Genomic DNA, 17,075 nt, shown 5'->3' on the forward strand with positions numbered 1-17,075 from the left:
CTGGGGTAACAGCCTGGGGTCTTAGGTACAATCGTATACAACTGCATAAGTATAATAAAACTGTGGGAATTAAATATAAATACTATCTGGTTATCTCTTTCCCACGTACACAATATCAGTATAACACACGGTGGACAATTCAACTGCTAAATAATACACAATTCCAAACGTGATCCATTTCATCGCCAACAGATGGACACCTGTTCCGGACTTCGGAACAACAGACCTTCATTAGGTCTGATACGTTCATTGTAAACATTGCTACCAATTGCAATATCACTGTAAATGGAAGGCTGGTAGAACCAGTTGCAGTGAATATGTTCTCAGCTGTGGTGGTGTCTTTGCTCTGTTTAATTTCCGTACAAGGAAAGGTTTCTTATGAAGGGTATGTACTATTTCATTTGTTTCTTCCAACTGTTCATAATGTGTAAAACGTCTAAAAATAATCCTGTTAACTCTTTCGTCGTTTTGTTATTTTATTAACAAATTATATCGTTAAAACAGTAAACAGTGAACTACATTATCTGAAATAGTGACAATGGTCAATGGTTGATGATGTCTCCGTTGATGGTTGGGTGCTTGTGCAAATAGTTGTCTTTATTTGGTTGAAATCCTAGTCAATTGTTTCACAGAAAATGCACACGATTAAGTAGAAGCTACAAAATAACATGGATAAAGATCATTATACTGAGAAGGATTGGGCATAATAATTGACCGTTAAATTCACATGCAGCTGACGTGAATTGTGAAAATAGATACCTTGTTTCGTTTGATACATTAAACACAGGTAGCAGTGGTTGTTCTGTCAGTAATAGCATACAAATCTCTTAAGAATATCCCAACTATTACAGAACTATCACCAATAACTAACCAAATGCTCGCCGCTCAAATCTGATAAATCGTATATTGGGAGGGAAATACAGGGGTCAAAATGTTTTGAAAATGTGTAAAGATTTGATAGGAGAGGGCAAGCGCTTCACCAAATGGAACTTTGCTAGTGCTGAAGGTGTCTCTTTAAGGTGTTGGAGCCTGCTCCGCCCTTGTTACATGTCCCGATACATTTCTGATTCGGTTAAAGTTACATCATTCCATGTCTCATGTTGTACCTCGTGATCGGAGAATTACTGTAAATTACCCATCGGTGATTCACCGTTAACTAATACTTTAAGCGTCTATGGATTCTGCTACTCCCAGTTATTTTGTTCTATATGTCTTGATTAATTACCAAACAGTGATAGCACCCATTCAATCACGAAGTAACCGCATTCTCAATGAAGGGTTTATCATACTTTTCTTGTTTAGAAGATGCATTTGTACCTTATAACATCGTCCGCTTGTGGACAAGAGTTCCTCACAACTCGGAATAAGTAAACATGAGAACACGGTTGAGATCTTGTGAAATAGAATGAAAACTACACAAGAAGCAACACGGGAACATTGGCGATGTTAATCAATTGTAAAGCATTCCGTACAAAACGCGAAAAAGGCAAATATGCCAAAGGTACACTTATTTACGTGGGATAGGGGAAGAATGGGGCTTCTATGTTACATCGTAAAACCACAAAGCATGTACACAACAAAACCATATTCCGTTAAAGTAAATAAAAATAATAAAGACGATTAAATGTCACTTCACATGACCACATACTGTACGATCATTCACAAAAAATGACATGTCAACGGTCCCCATACGAATCCACTGGTACCATCTTGGTCAGGATGATGTATCCAATTCCACAGTGAAGTGTCAGTGACGAAGCACACAACCCTGCAGGATCCCACAGTACGATCTTGGGAGGGAGCCTCGTGGTAAGATGAAAAAGAGTCAGCACACGGGTAGAATGTCATGGGTAAACATGTCGTTTGTCTGAAGTTCAACAGACCCTGCTGAACGATGTTGTCAGAGGTAGATGGTGGAGCAACTTCATCAGCGATGTTAAATGCGAGGCTAGGAACCATACTGCCGTATGGCGCATGGCGTGTGCAACGGCTGTGCCGGGAGGAGTATAGCGGTCGTCGCCAAACCAAGTATGGAGCCAGATGATTGATGGTTGAGGGGGCCCGACTACAGTGAAGGAAGTGCTCGACTACGGAGCTACAACACTTGAGAAAAAGTGTTAAGTCACAACAAACATATGTGTGAATGTAAACAGTGTTTTCAGGTATGAAAACATATATGTCACCATGGAATACAGCGACCTCTTTTGGACACAATGCTGTGCAGGTAGGTATCAAAAGACTAAGCATATTAAGACAAAGTACGATACTGACGGACAGTATCGAATTATAGGATGACTCATTATCCAAGTCATACTTGTCATATTCATGATATGTAAATAACATGAAGAGATAAAAGTACTACGTCATAGAAAGCATGGATGTGATCTGTAATCGTCATATAACGCTTAACACTTAAGCATACAGCATTCAGTAAATGCTTTGTGGTGTAAAAGACGAGAAGGAGCAACTGTTTTTTTATTTAGGAACAACATATATAAATATGTGAGGGTTTAAGAGAATACATTGAAACACAGATGAGAATCGATTCTAGCAAGTAATGTTGAAGAGAATATGTGAGACACCAAGTCCGAATTCAAGTATTGTCTCTAAAGAAAAGTTATACAATATTGTCGTAAGAATGATTATTGTCCTTGTGACTCGGTAGTTATAGAAGAAAAAAACATGGTGGTATTTAATGTTAAGACATTTAATAAAATATTACTATAACTTTAGAACATAGAATATTTACCGTATACTATCACTTTTAAAATTCGAAACCATTACATCTTCTCAAATGATCAATGTGCCCAACTGACAACTGTTTATAACACTGACAAATGACTGGTCGTTATAACACTGACAAATGACAACTGTTTATAACACGACAAATGACTAAGAGGTTCTTGAACCCCATCACAGTATGAGATATGACGTGTAGAAATTAACATCAGGGACAAAAGAAGTGTCTCATTTGTCAGATGGCAAAGACTGAGAAGATAAAGTAGCTTTGACACGATGGGGAGGATGCAGCCTGCGATATGGATTATGTCAGAGGTAACGGAAAAGCTGCTCCACAATGTTGGAGGACCATACATACCTGGCATAGTAGGAAGAAACGATTTAAATTGAAACGCTTTTAACCAGCTGCTATAATATTTCCAGAAACAGATTGTGTTCTAGTGTGAATTTGTTGCCTCTGTTTCTGTTTAATTTATTAGAAGGTGTCAGACATACACACAGAGCCACACAATAATTTCCGTAATCATCAAAAAACTAAAAAAAAATCAGAATTACAATGTAAACTCTGTCAAAAAAGAAACGCAACCCCTGTATTTTAGAGATTTTGATCTGAAGTTTTAGGACGACACGGCATTTTTATTATTTAAGACAGAAGTCTGAAATTTGGCAGAATAATAACCCAGATGGGCATGTTTAAAATTGTCATTTCAAAAGTCATCTCACAGACACCAGTTTGTCACCAGGGGGGGCGTCTTTCTCAGTATCTCGTATGAGCACCACGCGCTGCAATCACTGCACGGCATCTCCTTGGACAAGAACGGATAAGACGCCGGATTCTTTCCTGGGGAATGGCTCTCCACTCCTCCTGCAGTGCAACGGCGAGCTGTTGCAGCGTCTGTGGCGGCGGCTGACGTTGACGTACGCGTCGATCCAGAGTATCCCACAGGTGTTCAATAGGGTTGAGGTCTGGTGATTTAGAGGGTCATGGCAAGACATTGACGTTGGAATTCTGCAGAAAGTTCATTGTTGCACGTGCAGTATGAGGCCGGGCGTTGTCCCGTTGAAAAATCTGTGTCTGTTGGTCAATAATCGGGAGAAGGTGAAGCTCTAACACGTGGTTGATGTAACGTTGGGCTGTCAGGTTCCCTGGAACGATCACCAAGTCTGATTTCTGGTTGTATGAGATGGTTCCCCAAACCATGACGCTTTCTCCGCCAAATCTGTCCACCTGTCGGACGCAGATGGGCGCAAAACGTTTATGACGTCTCCTATACAGACGCTGTCTTCCGTCGTGACGTTGCAAAAGAAAACGTGATTCATCAGAAAACCAGATTCGCCTCCAGTTTTGTAAAGTCCGTATCCTTACGTTGTTGCACCACCTGAGTCGTCGGCGTCGATGTAGGGGGCGTAGTACAGGTCCAACAACTGGTCTACAGGCACGTAAACCCGCTTCTTTCAGACGGTTCCTAATCGTTTGAGCTGACACTCTCCTCAAACCTGGTATTTGTGTGGCAGTCACGGTTGGTAGGGCATGCCGATTACGCAGGTGATGGACCCGGATGTACCGATCTTGAAGGGGGGTCGTGATTCTTGGCCTTCCACTTCTCGGGCGATCGTTGGTCAAATTCAAGTTGTTGTAGCGGCTCTAAAGTCGGGATATCGTTGTTTTGTGAACATTTAGGTGCCGTGCAACAGTTCCAAAACTTTCTCCGGCTTGAACACGACCAATGGCGATATTTCGGTCGGCAGCACTCAATCGTGGCATTTTTAACACAGCTTTTCGGCGACAAATGAATGAATATAATACGGAAGCACATGGGCTTTTATACACCCCTACATTAACTGCCATTTTCATGATTTGCATGTGTTTTTTTTGTGCGAAGTCACCATGAGGGTCATTTCATGCGTTGTGACGGAATAAGCAATAAAATACACTTATGCGTACAAATGCAGTTGTTTGGATGGTAATCTTCATTAATTACGTGTATCATTTCAATACATTCGAATAAAATTTAGTTTGGAAGCAATAACTTCATTCAAACGAATTTTTCATATCTGAGGACAGGGGTTGCGTTTCTTTTTTGACAGAGTTTATGTGTTTTATGAATCAATATGGATAGTGGTGATACCAGGTGTTCAAGACTAGTTGAGCGTATCCTAAGGTGGCACATGTCACAAATACATGCAATGCCAAGTCAACTATTCACCTGAAAACATAGGTGCATATGATACAAGTGAAAATTATGGTATGTTGCATCGGACATCAATTTTGTAACAAACACAAAATGCGGATCTGTGCTATAGGAAAGTGGTTTGGAGAATACATGACAAAAACAACTATTGCCACCCAATTCACCCTGTGCTCTTTATGGTGATCGGAAAGAAAGACACAGGAAAAAAAGTCACGGAAAAAAAGTCAAAAATTTGGATAGGAAAAAAAGTCACAATAACCATAAAATATGGAAAATAAAATAAAATAAAGTGCAAACAGCGACATATAGTTCATGTTCAAATTGTTTTGTTGTATTGTTTTCCTTTGTTGAATCTAAAAATAAAATACTAAGCACAGCGCTTGTACGGGCGACAGCGCGACAATTTCCCTTGTAGATTTGATATCTATATCGATATTTCCAACGTGCACACTGTTTACAATGAAAGACGATTGTCATGGTTATTGAGCATTGGATTGAATTTCTAGCATGTTCATTGCTGTGTCAAATATATGCATTTCCATTGAACAGATTCCTCCTTTGTTTACTTGCTAGCAGACGACATTGTCAGTGATCCCCAGTATGGATGATTTAGAGAAGAGGAAGTTGATTTTAGAGTATTATACATGTAACAAGGACATCAGATCAGCTAAAGTGATTTCAAGTAGAACAGGCATCCCTTTGTCCACTGTTTATCGTGGTTTGAAAAATATTGCAAATGGATATGGCATTGAGCACCAGGGAGGCGCAGGTTGGTCCAGAAAATTGACTGTCGGTGACAGGAGGCGGCTTGGTATTCTTGTTTCTGAAAACAAACGAACGAGTTTAGAAAACTTAAGGCTGGATATGATTGATAGAGGAACTGTGGCTGTCTGTAAGGAGACAATTAGAACTGAGCTGCATGCAATGGGTTGGCAGAATAGTCGAGGAATTCCATCACCGATCATGAAACCTGAACAAAATGAGCGAAGGTTGAACTGGTGCTTACAGCATAGAAATTTTAACTGCGACGATGTGATTTTCTCAGATGAAAGTTCTGTGTGGCTGTTTCCTAATACACTGAAATTCTGGACCAAACAAACTGAAAAACCTTTGTATCGGCGCCCAAAGTACAGACCGAAATTTAACGTGTGGGGTGGCATATTTTCTGGTTAGGGGCAACGCCCCTCTGTGTATTTGAAGGGAGTATGAACAGTGAGCGAGATATTCTCGAGGGACATTTACTTCCATCTGCTCACGTGTTCTATGGAAATGTTTGGATTTTCCAGCAGGACAACGACCCAAAACATCGTTCAAAATCTGACAAATATAGCTGAAATGAAAGAAGAGGTGGTCCGATATTGGGACAGCATGGACCACGACTTTCTAACTTCTTTGATCAGTAGTATGCCCCGCCGCATTGAAGCCTGCATTGCTGCCCATGGTGACTTGACAAAATACTAACTGTTCACCTGTCTTTGAATCTGGAGTTAGGTTCTGCTAATATTCACACTTAATACATGAGTAATGAGTGAATTGTTTTGAAGAAATTACAATCTTAAATTCTCAATAATTTCTGGTTGTACTGTAACAACCAAAGGATATGCAGCAGTGATTACGCCTTTAAACTTTTGTTAACCCGTTGATATATTTTTTATCATTGCTGCAGGCATTTGGTGCTGCGAATAACACCACAATCTGAGAATGAGGTTGAATCTGTCTTGCAAGCTCAAGTGATAGCTGAGGAGAAAGGCGTAAGTATACTAAAGGAAAAAACTAACTGTGCATAACGTAAAGTTTGATTTACATTTACTTTCAAATTTAATATTTCATCTTTGAAATAATGTATCTCGTTGACATTATGTTTGTGACCCAAATTCCAAGTTGCATGTCAATGCTGGCGTCGAACCCATTCCACGGGAGAACAGCATAACGACAACCCCAAATAGTATCTAAGACGCCTAATTTCGTACAAAACTTCAAATTGAACTCTGCGATCCAGCAGTGCTCTGAATGATCTTGCCATCCCCCAGAACCACCACTAAAATGGGGGAAAGATGTTTTACAGTTGCAGCCCCAGCGTTGTGGAATGAACTTCCTTCTGAACTGAAAAGTGCAAAATCAAGGGATTCAGTTAATAAAAACCTTAAAACATACCTGAGTGTGTTTTTTCTATCATTGTGTAATTTTTCTGTAAAGCGCCACTGAGCAGGAAATAACCTGGATATTAGGCGCTATACAAATAAATGGTCATTCATTCATTCATTCAAATATAACTTGCAATTTTACTATTTACCAAGTAGGATTGACGTATCATTTGAATTATGTGTGGAATGCATGAATGCTCCGCTTCTAAACACCTTCAAGTAGTTTATGTACCTCATATACAAAATTATACAAGTTCAAAGGTATATTCATAATGACATTTTTTTTGTTCATAATTTGTACAACACTATTGGTTCTTTGGTGAAAAAACTACATTGAAGTCTCCAATTCTCTAAAATCTAGGAAAAACTTTCGGTTTAACTAATTATTGACAATCGGAATCGTTACATCACCAATTGCATGAATCGGAACGATGAAGGCAACGCCTGTAAACAAACAACTCCACATCCATCTGATGCCGAAAAACTATTGAGATCCTTTTGAAACATCTAACTTAATTTGCTCGAATTGATTTTCCATATTTATCAATTTTGTTATTGATTTCGTTTGATAAACCTTCAAGCCACTGCCACTGTTGACAGCCGAAGATGACACTTAGGCCTATCAATATAGTTGAATAAACACGAATGATGTTTGAGAATATGAGCACATAAGCTGAAATTATATCGTTCTTTGACCATCGTTAAAAGAGGGAAAATTCTGACAATTGAACATGTCGACGCACGAAAACGTTTTCTCATAGATGACTTGTCGTACACAGAAATGGATGAAACTAGATCAGTACATATGGTGATGGGGGTGGTGGGGTAGCCCAGTGGTTAAAGCGTTCGCCCGTCACGCCGAAGGCCCGGGTTCGATTCCCCACATGGGTACAATGTGAGAAGCCCATTTCTAACCATACTCACTTACTCACATATGGTAATTGGATCTTTTGGAACAATGGCATTAAGAAATTCTCTTCGTCAATCTGAATTCATTTCACTCTTTTAAATTGGTATTTATCTCATTACATTAAAACATATAAACAGTTTTTGTGCTCTGCAAGTAAGCAAATAAACACAATTTCATTGAGGAAAAGTTTCGAAGTGTTATTTCTGCCTAGTTTGTCCCAACGTTTGACGTTTGTTGATCAAAGTGCTTCGTTACCCACTTCGCAAAACATATCCAATGTTGATCTACTGTTAACAAAACATAGTTCATCACATTTTTATTTTAAGGTATATTTTAGCAAGAATGTCAAGAATTGGAGTCATACTGTACCAATCAATCAAACCCAGTCTCACTGAACTGACTACACTAAACGGGAGCCGTCAAGAAAAATGTAAAAGTCACTCTAAAATATCTCGAGGTATAATTTACCTTTATTTTTCCTTACAGTATGACATATGGCACCTCTCAACTGGCGTGGGGACACCGCTAGACATCCGTGTCTCCCCAGAAGAGTACCAAGAAGCGTATCAACGATTTTCTGACCTTGACCTTGACCACGAGATCATCATCAGTGACGTTGAGGCAGCGTCTTCCTCGTCGTGTGGGGACTGGTTTGATTATGGTTGTTATCATAATTTGGAAGAAGTGAGTGTCACAGTACCTGTGATAATAATAATATTCCTAAGATCTATTCATTTAAACAAATATTACTATAAAAATTATTCAGTGTATAAATATGTACAGTTATTATCATAAGAAAATATTAATACTCAACGCTCTCTAGGTAGATATGTGTATGAGGCATTCCGTGTAAGAAACAACTTTTAACTTATTAATAATGTCATCCTCACCATCCAACATAATAATTATGTATATTGTATTGCATGTATGGCCAGAGGCCCATGTGGCTTGCGTCAATAAAATCTGTCTGTCTTATGGTTTAACGAGACACTCAGCTGCAGATGTCGTAGCTATGTGCTCCTACCCGTTTACTCTGCAACATTCGCTGGTCGCTAATACCGAACACATGGGAGGCTGGGTAGCATAGTGGTTAAAGAGTTCGCTCATCAAGCCGAAGACCCGGGTTCGATTCCCTACATGGGTACAATGTGTGAAGCCCATTTATGGTGTCCCCGCCATGATATTGCTGAAATATTGCTAAAAGTGGCGTAAAACTAAACTCACTCACTAATACCGAACATCCTTGCTGGAGTGCAAAATATAGAATACCGTGGAACCTTTTACATTCCCTGTTTTTTAACCATTTTCATTAACTAATGACAGAAACATCCCTTTTCAGAATAAGGTAACAATGTTCTATCAATTCCCACGTGAAAAAACTCAAAGAAATTCATTCAAGAATCATTTTTTAATGTGTTTTTTTTTATAAACTGAGCAGTTGTTAAAGGAAATGTAAGCCTGCATGAACATATCCAGACGTGCATTGAACGTATATATTGGACACTGACGTTAATGGGCATCCTGTTACATAGATAAACACATGGATAACGGAAACGGCAGACACCTATTCCAATATGGCAGAAGTTGTCACAGTATCAGCAAGTTTCGAGGGAAGAAGCATCATGGGACTGAAGGTATTGTGTAGTTATTGTACCTCATTTTCTCTTCAGGTATTGGAGATCTGTTTAAACTCAGGTGGGGAATCCTGTTTTCAGGGACATTTAAATTGTTACGTATACACATATACAGACTCGCTGCGGTGACAGTTAACCGACTTGGGTGTCTAGATATTGCTTGTGGCAACTGCGTGAAATGGGCCTATTGAACACTTGGGGTTCTATTCATCTGACGTTATTGTTGCAACCACCACCTCAGTGGTCGAGTGGATAGAGTGTCTGCCCAGAGAGCGAAGGTCGGTGACTCAGCCCCATAGCCACGTCATGGCCACGTCATACGAAACGGCGTAAAACGACATCAAAGGTTATAAGAGGGGTTACTATAATATGTGGGGTTTCCATGTTAAACTAGGGCATGACACTGCAGGGGGTGCTACCGTTCCAAATTAAGAAAATAATCTAAACCTCATTTCACTTCACATCAAAATTATTCGTTTGTCCAGTAAATTGTTAAACTGGAAACTTCCACGGGAAAACCGGATTATTAAGATTTCACCACATAATCGAATACGAGAGTTTCTCAACTTACTTTAGCAAGCAGGAAAGTAACAGAGAGGTAATAGAAAGGTCATAGATAATTCCAATGTCAATACACTTGTAATAAGTTTAGGCCAAATCAAACTGATTGTTTATTCACATCAAAACAAGTCCAATGCTGATATAATATTAAATGCTGGCTATTACAGATCAGCTCACCGGGAAACGGCGCCTCAAATGCAGCAATATGGCTCCACGGAGGGATCCATGCCAGAGAGTGGATCTCTCCAGCCACACTCATCTACATGACCAACTCAGTGAGTCGGAGTCAAACAACAGGGCCTGCCTTCATATATTGGATATAAAAGCGACTACCCTTTACACATCATAAGACATATCTGCTTAAAGTAGATTCAGTTATAAGACTTCAACCTTATCCTAAGCATGTGTTTATGAGTTATTGTTAAATAGTGATGATACCATGAGTGTGCTTTGTTGTATCAGAAACACATGCAAAGGGAAGTCAATTATTCACTCGAAAAACGCTAGAACATATGGTACAATTCAAAATAGTCAATTTCATCGGAAAGATTTTTCCCGCATATGCATAATTATAAACAACTGTCTCACTAACATATACATTACAACTTTCGCCTAAAATCAAGCCATCATTCGAGTATGTACAATGTCTGTGTGTCACATATCCGTCGTTACAGCGCAAGAAATCGCGATACAAATGGATGTTCAAAAGTAACATGATGACATTAGAAATTATTTCTATTCAGCTGCTGCGTGGCTACAACGACGAGAGGAGGGATGTTGTACAAATCATCGACGGGTTTGACTGGTACATTGTACCAGTCCTGAATGCTGACGGCTACCAATACTCGTGGACCGACGTAAGATATGGACATTGAAATTAAAGCAACTTAACCCTTTCAACATGCATGAGTGAGTGAGTGAGTTTAGTTTTACGCCGCACTCAGCAATATTCCAGCTATGTGGCGGCGGCCTGTAAATAATCGAGTCTGGACCAGACAATCCAGGGAACAACAACATGAACATCGATCTGCGCAATTGGGAACCGATGACATGTGTCAACCAAGTCTGCGAGCCTGACCAACCCGATCCCGTTAGTCGCCTCTTACGACAAGCATGGGTTATTCAACATCGATGTGAAATCTCTGCTAAAAGCAGAGTCGATTGTACAATTCTTTACCCGGAAGCCTCTTGGAGTTATAATTTTATGATTTATAATAAATAGTCCTTTTATATCCACAACGACAGCATGCTCATAGCAGACAGATAATTATTACCTCGGATAACCCAAGCTGCATGGGGCGCTAGAAGGTTAAGTCACATGATTTATCCCGCTGGGTACCCATTTTCTGCTGTGTGAACAGAGGCAAATTTGAACAAACTCGCTTGACTAAGGTGAGACCACATGTGCTTCGTTGTGGGGTAGGACTGAAGTTCTAGAACCTCTCAGGAGTCAAGATGCCAAACAGGGTCACCCATCCAAGGACAATCCGCGCCGTACGTTGCATAACTTCAACTGATTTGTGACCTGAGCTCTATACATAGGATGTTTGTGATACAGTGACTAGAAATGCACTATGATTCCATAAGGAAATGTACAACATGTACTGTTGTAGGATCGGATGTGGAGGAAGACCCGGAGCAACCGTTCAACAAGCGACTGTGTCGGAGTGGACCCCAACCGGAACTGGCCCTACCAGTGGGGAGATTCAGAAGGTGAGACGAACCGCTGCACGGTGGTCGAATGTTTCAGCAATCTTGCTCAGTGTCTCAACAATCTCTCTCTCATCTCTCCTCACAGAGTATACACCAGTCACATTTCTCCCTTCTCGGGATCAACATCTACATCCAGTTCCAATTGCTCGTCTCTCGTCCAGCATGCCGAACCAGTTCTGTGGAGCTCTATCACTAAATATTAGACTTAATATTAGGCTTGTGACGATACAGAAAATTCACGATAGGATACGTATCGCGATATCTTGCAACGATACGATTCGATGCAGATCACGATATGCCATCTTTAGTTATTTTCTTTCGAAAAGTATGTTTTGATGGCAAGTAACAGTGTAAATTTTAACACAACCGTCAATTTCTGATGAAAATAAATAATTTTAAGGTCAACGATACATATCACGATAAGAAAAAAGTATCGATATATTTATCGTTAGATAAAGTATCACGATTATCGATACTAAGATAAATCGTCACGGCTCTACTTAATATTAATATTAAACTGATAAACCAATCACCTGATTATTTTAAGAACAATCAAATGTCAAACCTTTTCACAGCTATGTACGAATGATTTGTACATTCCATTCACTGTTTTTCTTCACAATGAACAAGCATTAGTGGGTGGACACTCGCCAATAAATATAGCCATAAGTATTATCATTATCATTTATCAATCCTTCAAATGTGAAACTATTCTTAATTCTTTTATTTTCCGGGCGCTGCGTTTGTTTGTTTAATTAACAAAAGAAACAATTCCGAAATCATGTTCACCTTGTTCAACACATATATGACTTATAGGGATAATTTCTTAGTTCGTGTGTTTGATGATCTAGGCTCCAGCGGGAGTGCCTGTTCAGAGACATACCGCGGACCCAAGGCATCTTCCGAGCCATGTGTCAATGGCGCTATCACGTATCTGAATAATCTCAGTGAGGACGTTACAATCAGGGGCTTCATTGACATGCACAGCTATTCCCAGTTGTGGATGACTCCGTGGGGGTACACCAAAGATGTCCCAGAAACTGACTTCGATAATCAGGTATGTGACTGTGACTGTGACTGTGACAGTAAGTGAGCAGGGTGGCCGGAACAATCAAGACCCTGTTGAAACCTAACAGTGTTTCGTGTACTGTCTCCCAGTCCCTGAACCACATCATTTTCCCTTCCGCCCAGCGCCTTCTGCCATGCTAAAGTGTTAGCTTGTGTTTCGTGTTGTGTTCATGGGGAAATAACACCAGTCATCCATCTGGCATTGTAAACAGCACCTGTATTTCAATAACATTATTTGGTTCTTTGATTCAGGATGCTTCATCTATTGCTGCCGTGCATGCCATCAGCAACTCTGGCGGCCCCGTGTACGACCATGGCACAATAGCAAACACTATATGTAAGTACGTGCTTGCAAAGGACTGAATAACAGACGATGAGAATTGAGTGAGTGAGTTTAGTTTTACGCCGCCTTTAGTAATACTCCACCAATAATACGGCGCTGGGCACCAGAAATGGCTTCACACATTGTACCCATGTGGGAATGAACCCGGGTCTTCGGCGTGACGAGCGGGCGCTTTAACCAAAAGGCTACCCCCACCGCCCCACAAAATGAAAGGGTCGACTAATTTTAGTTCGTTATAACAGTAATTCTTGCTATGCAAATCGACTAAAATATACAGGAAACGACAGGGACCAAAAAGTTCGTTATATCCGTCAGTTCTTTATATGTGTGTTCGCGATAAACGTAGTTTATTGAAACTCTATTGTCAATTTGAATGAGAAACTATATATAAATATAAACGCCGAGAAACACAGAACTTTACCTCTATCTTTTGTTCAGATGTTGCTAACGGGAACAGCGTGGACTGGGCCTATGGAAAACTAGGGGTTGTTTACTCCGCTGGTGTTGAGCTGCCAGACAAAGGGAAATATGGGTTCTTATTGCCAGAAGACCAAATAACACGAGTTGGAAACGAAACGTTCCAAGGACTTGTAGCATGGGCGACGTACGTCCTAGAACACTGATGGCAATAAATGCTGCCTGGAATAACAGTTTTCGAGTTTCGTGTTTCTCATTGCTGTGCCCCTTTCAGTGGTCGAGTGGATAGGGCGTCTTCCCAGAGGACGCAAGGTCAGTGGTTCGATCCCCTACAGCATACCGAAAGACGTTGATAGATGGTACTTGTTGTTACCCCGCCAGGCGCTGGTCATGGAGGGAAAGTTAAACTGCGTCAGTGTATACAGAAATCCAGCGGAAAAAAGTATTTCTCCCTGATAAATGAAGAATACTGACAGTGAAATTGTCAATCAGGATAGAAACACAAGAATAAGATCCGTGAATATCCTGGTTAAAGTTGATCTTCAGCAACCCATGCTTGTCGTAAGAGGCGACTTAGGGGATAGAATATTGGCCTTCAGTAACCCATGCTTGTCATAAGAGGCGACTAACGGGATCGGGTGGTCAGGCTCGCTGGCTTGGTTGACACATGTCATCGGTTCCCAATTGCGCAGATCGATGCTCATGTTATTGATCACTGGATTGTCTGGCCCAGACTCAATTATTTACAAACCGCCGCCATATAGCTGGAATATTGCTGAGTGCGGCGTAACACTAATTTCACTCACTAACTTATAGGATCGGGTGGTCAAGCTCGCAGACTTGGTTGACACATGTCTTCGTATCCCAATTGCGTAGATCGATGCTTATGTTATTGATCACTGGATTGTCTGGTCCAGACTCGATTATTTCCAGACCGTCGCCATATAGCTGGAATATTGCCGAGTGTGGCGTAAAACTAACCTAAACTTACTCACTCACACATTCGTGTTCATACAGTAACGGGTATGGCCACCATTTGCGCCGAGCACAGCTACACATTTTCGTCTCATCATTAAGATGACCTTCCTCATGAAAACCTGCAGTATCTAATTGTTGCAAAGCGAGTTACATCTCATGGACGTTATTCGGTTGAAGCCAGAGTCTTCCCCATCTCGTCCGGAGACACTGATAGCCTCGGCAGGACAGCGTTAAACCAGATTCAAAACCAACAACAAAACAAACACACAAATATAACGACACATTTCAGTCACTGCTGGTCGTATTTGAAATTCTCCACGTATTTAAAGTAAAACCTTTTGAAAGCTTTTCTAAGTCCCCGAGAAAGGCTCTGGTCGTATAAGGCTCACTTGAAGTCTTCGTTGACAGATCATGCTCGATGGTTTCTTAAAAACTTTGAGACATCAAAATCTAGAGCTACTGGGACATTGCACAAAACACAGGGACTGTTTACTATTGGAAGTTGAAGTCATTGCCCTTGTGATGCAGTCATGTGGAGAGTTGTTGTCCCTCTGAATACTTATGCACTTTTTTTGTAAGTATGTAGAAGATGATGGCGGTTTCGCTGGTCTTTTTATCATATTTAACACAGATGTTATCAATGATGAGTGAGTGAGTTTAGTTTTACACCGCTTTTAGCAATATTCCAGCAATATCACGGCGGGGACACCAGAAACGGGCTTCGCACATTGTAACCATGAGGGAAATCGAACCTCGGTCTTCAGCGTGATGAGAGAACGAACGTATCAATGATGAAACTCAGCATTTACATAATCTGTAAAATTCAGATGACATATGGTTTCATTCTTTCCAAATTACCCGGATTCCTTGATTACTTCGAATGGAAATACTGGGACATTTTGTCTGATACTGACATTTCAATTTACGAGATTAATTTCAAAATGAAGAAAAGGCTAGCTAAGTCTTCACGGGAGTTTCTGATTTGACCAAACCAGGAGCGGACACAGCTTTTTGACAAAGGGTGAGTGCACAGTTCATGTTCATGCGTCTTCACGAGAGTTTCAATGGGCACTTAATAAACTTTCAGCAGGACAAAAGGGCTGCTGCCCCTTTCTGGATCCGTCTATGCAAACGTCTCAATGGTTTATTATCCCTCGCCATGAAGTTGGCTGGGGATATAGGTTCGAGTTCCGTGCGTCCTTCCGTCCGAGATGGAAACAGATTATCTCAGAAACCGTTATAGATAGGGAAATGAAATTTGGTATGTGTTTTCAGGACACGAATACCTTAATGGAGTTCTAAAACGGAAACCGTGTTGAGATTCTTTACAGAGTTATGGTCCTTGTCATGCGTTTCTTGACTTTGTGCATGGTATCCCCAAGGGGAACAGATTTTCCCAGAAACCGTTATTGATAGGGACACCAAATTTGGTATGTGTTTTCAGGACATGAATGTCGTGGTGGAGTTAAAAAACAGGAACTAATAGGAACAGAACACTTTGGTGGGGCATATTGATGACCATGTCTACTTGTTTTTTTTTATATCCTTTCATGCAAAGGATCTGTTTCTTAATGAACATTAATCAGAAGTTTAACTTCAGCTTTGAACAGTTATTTGGATAACCTAATACCGTTCACCCACCAATAGAATAGCCAATTCCTTTCTTCTGATTTAGCAGAGTATGGAACTGAGAAAATGGTCTTCACACGTGGGCACTGATATTTGAATACTCGGGGAAGTGTTCATTTCCAGGCAATACCTTGATAACAAGAAAAAGTATAAACATGAAAAAGTTCAACAAACAATGACTTAGGATTAATTCCTTTTATTTGCTATTTTGCACAGTAAAGACATTTAATGCAAGTATTCAGTATGTGAACAGTGCCTACAATTATATCCCTAAAGCTAGCTAACTCGTCAGGTAGGCAAGTAGGCAGATATTCTGGTTTATTACCCACGTGGTCAACGTATGGGTAGAACTAATCTCGTACGTCACACGAGTGTCGTATCGCGTTGACCTATGTTGTAACGACTTAACCTGAGATACTAACGATTTGATTGGATAATATCCGATGACCTCTCAGTTAGGTCACCTTGTGACGGAACTACTTGTTCATTCATAACAAACACGTGAATTCATTCATTCTACAACTTAGATGCATCGTGGGAATGTAAACATTGCGAACGTTGCCGTGTCGCTGTTTAATTGTGAGTCGAACTGAGAACATTATATCCGTCGAAAAACATAAACGCAATGTTTCCACCAGTGATGTTAGCCGAGTGAAGCAGTTGCAAACCAAGAAACGGGGTGCTACGGAGTAGTTTACTGTAGGAGGCTGTACGAGGCGATGACAACTGACATGCATCGTGACGTCG

At 40.5% G+C, this 17,075-nt stretch overlaps 1 protein-coding gene across 1 annotated transcript; it reads left to right on the forward strand.

Annotated features, from left to right (window-relative positions):
- The first annotated feature begins 199 nt into the window (after positions 1-199).
- Positions 200-13,954, forward strand: LOC124272436 (carboxypeptidase B-like). The gene is made up of 10 exons (XM_046707605.1): positions 200-385; positions 6,598-6,682; positions 8,472-8,669; positions 9,518-9,619; positions 10,348-10,455; positions 10,924-11,037; positions 11,794-11,893; positions 12,745-12,950; positions 13,214-13,298; positions 13,743-13,954. Exons 1-10 carry the CDS (start codon positions 318-320, stop codon positions 13,925-13,927), a joined length of 1,251 nt encoding a protein of 416 aa, XP_046563561.1. The 5' UTR covers positions 200-317; the 3' UTR covers positions 13,928-13,954.
- Positions 13,955-17,075: the final 3,121 nt, after the last annotated feature.

Source organism: Haliotis rubra, unplaced genomic scaffold (assembly GCF_003918875.1).
Source record: "Haliotis rubra isolate DU_JTF1 unplaced genomic scaffold, ASM391887v1 Scf103, whole genome shotgun sequence".
NCBI lineage: Eukaryota > Metazoa > Mollusca > Gastropoda > Lepetellida > Haliotidae > Haliotis > Haliotis rubra.